The sequence below is a fragment of the Nematolebias whitei genome, chromosome 3 (genome assembly GCF_014905685.2).
Source record: "Nematolebias whitei isolate Nwh7 chromosome 3, NemWhi1, whole genome shotgun sequence".
NCBI lineage: Eukaryota > Metazoa > Chordata > Actinopteri > Cyprinodontiformes > Rivulidae > Nematolebias > Nematolebias whitei.
In genome coordinates this window covers 37629179-37631031 of record NC_056500.1, presented here as the reverse complement: position 1 = coordinate 37631031, position 1853 = coordinate 37629179, and the positions used below count along the sequence as shown (strand labels likewise).

General features: G+C 41.1%; 1 protein-coding gene across 1 annotated transcript in view; it reads left to right on the top strand.

Moving 5' to 3' along the window:
* LOC119407499 (mucin-2) overlaps positions 1–1853 on the top strand; it is a gene marked incomplete at its 5' end in the record, with an annotated part of 4391 nt that overhangs the window by 1235 nt on the left and 1303 nt on the right. The window contains 5 exon segments of the mRNA XM_037674324.1: positions 31–705; positions 902–1161; positions 1368–1432; positions 1518–1660; positions 1755–1835. Of these exon segments, the coding sequence (XP_037530252.1) occupies positions 31–705; positions 902–1161; positions 1368–1432; positions 1518–1660; positions 1755–1835 (1224 nt within the window).

The following is a 1853-nucleotide window of genomic DNA, read 5'->3' as shown; positions in this document are numbered from 1 at the left end:
TCAATGCAACTTCACCTCCACTCATTGCAACTTCATCAGCAGTCAACATGACCTCACCTGCACTCAATGCAACTTCACCTCCACTCATTGCAACTTCACCAGCAGTCAACTTGACCTCACCTGCACTCAACGCAACTTCACCTCCACTCAATGCAACTTCACCAGCAGTTAATATGACCTCACCTCCACTAAATGCAACTTCTCCTCCAGTCACTGCAACTTCACCAGCAGTCAACATGACCTCACCTTCACTCAATTCAACTTCACCAGCAGTTAACATGACTTCACCTCCACTCAATGCAACTTTTCCTCCAGTCTCTGCAACTTCACCAGCCATCAACATGACTTCACCTCCACTCAATGCAACTTCACCAGCAGTTAACATGACCTTACCTCAGCTCAATGCAACCTCTCCATCAGTTCCACCAGTTAGTGCAACTTCACCAGCCATCAACGTGACTTCACCTCCACTCAACGCAACTTCACCAGCAGTCAACGTGACTTCACCTGCACTCACGGCAACTTCACCTGCAGTCAACATAACCTCTCCCCCACTCAATGCAACTTCTCCACCACTTACTGCAACTTCACCAACTTTCAACATGACCTCACCTCTACAAAATTTAACATCCCCACCAGTCAGCATTACTTCCCCACCACTCAATACAACTGCAGTACAGCTGCTTTCCACCATTTCACCAACAGGTAATCAAACTAATTATGTAACTAAGAAATCTAAAAAAAAATAATTTAGTAAAGACTATACCTCAGCAGGACAATAGTCAGTAAAAGTGAGTAAAGTAAAGTAAAAGTGAGCATGCATCAGGATAATAGTCAGTAAAGTTTGATAAGCAGATAAAAAGTCAGTCTTCTTGTATAACCTGTCCTTCAATATTTGCAGCAACCAATGCAACATCTGCTTTTAATACAACAACTCAGACCATGGCTACTTCCAATGCAACAACTGCTACTACAACTGCAGCACCCACTGCCACCACTACAACTGCAGCACCCACTGCCACCACAGCAGCCACAAATCCTCCTACAGCCAATGAGGGAACCCTGGGTTTTACGTTTAGTCTGAACCAAACTTTTACACCTGATCTTGCTGATAAAAGCACAGCTGCATTCCAGAGTTTGGCCACAAGAGTGGTCAATGAGGTAAGGTTTTCCCATTGTGTGTTATAATAATTATTTTTAACCAATGTAAATACATGTCTAGTTAAGACTTGCTGTTTTTTTAAATACAAAATTGTGGTCATGTTATACACAGAGGTTTATCATAGAAGCTTTCAAATCCAACAGAACCAAACAAATACATTAGAGGAGCCCAGTTATATTTAAAGTTTTGTAATGATGTCTTTCAGGTAAACAGAGTGTGTAAACAGCTCTATGGAACACGTTTTCTTCGATCCCTTGTCAATAAATTCAGGTCAGAATACATTTTAATTAACTGTAAGTTGAAGAAAATGTTTCGGTTATTCCCTTTGAAATATGTTTCTATTTTTTAATGACAGGAGTGGATCTGTCATCCCCGACATGACTCTTGTGTTCCAAGATAACGCCTCCGTTCCCTCAGTGGTCAACGCAACTACAGAACTTAGTACTGAACTTGCCAACAGTACAGTCCTGACTGTTATACCAGGCAGCGTCAATGCATGTAAGTATAAAAATAAACATATGCTTAATAATATCTGTCAGTTTTGTAGAAAATACAATAATATATTTATGAATAAACTATTGGTTTTGTACAGCCACCACCACTACTACCACGACTGTTGCTCCTGCTACAACATCGTCTGCAGCTACCAATGGAACAACAGCTACAACTGCAACACCTATCAATGCAACAA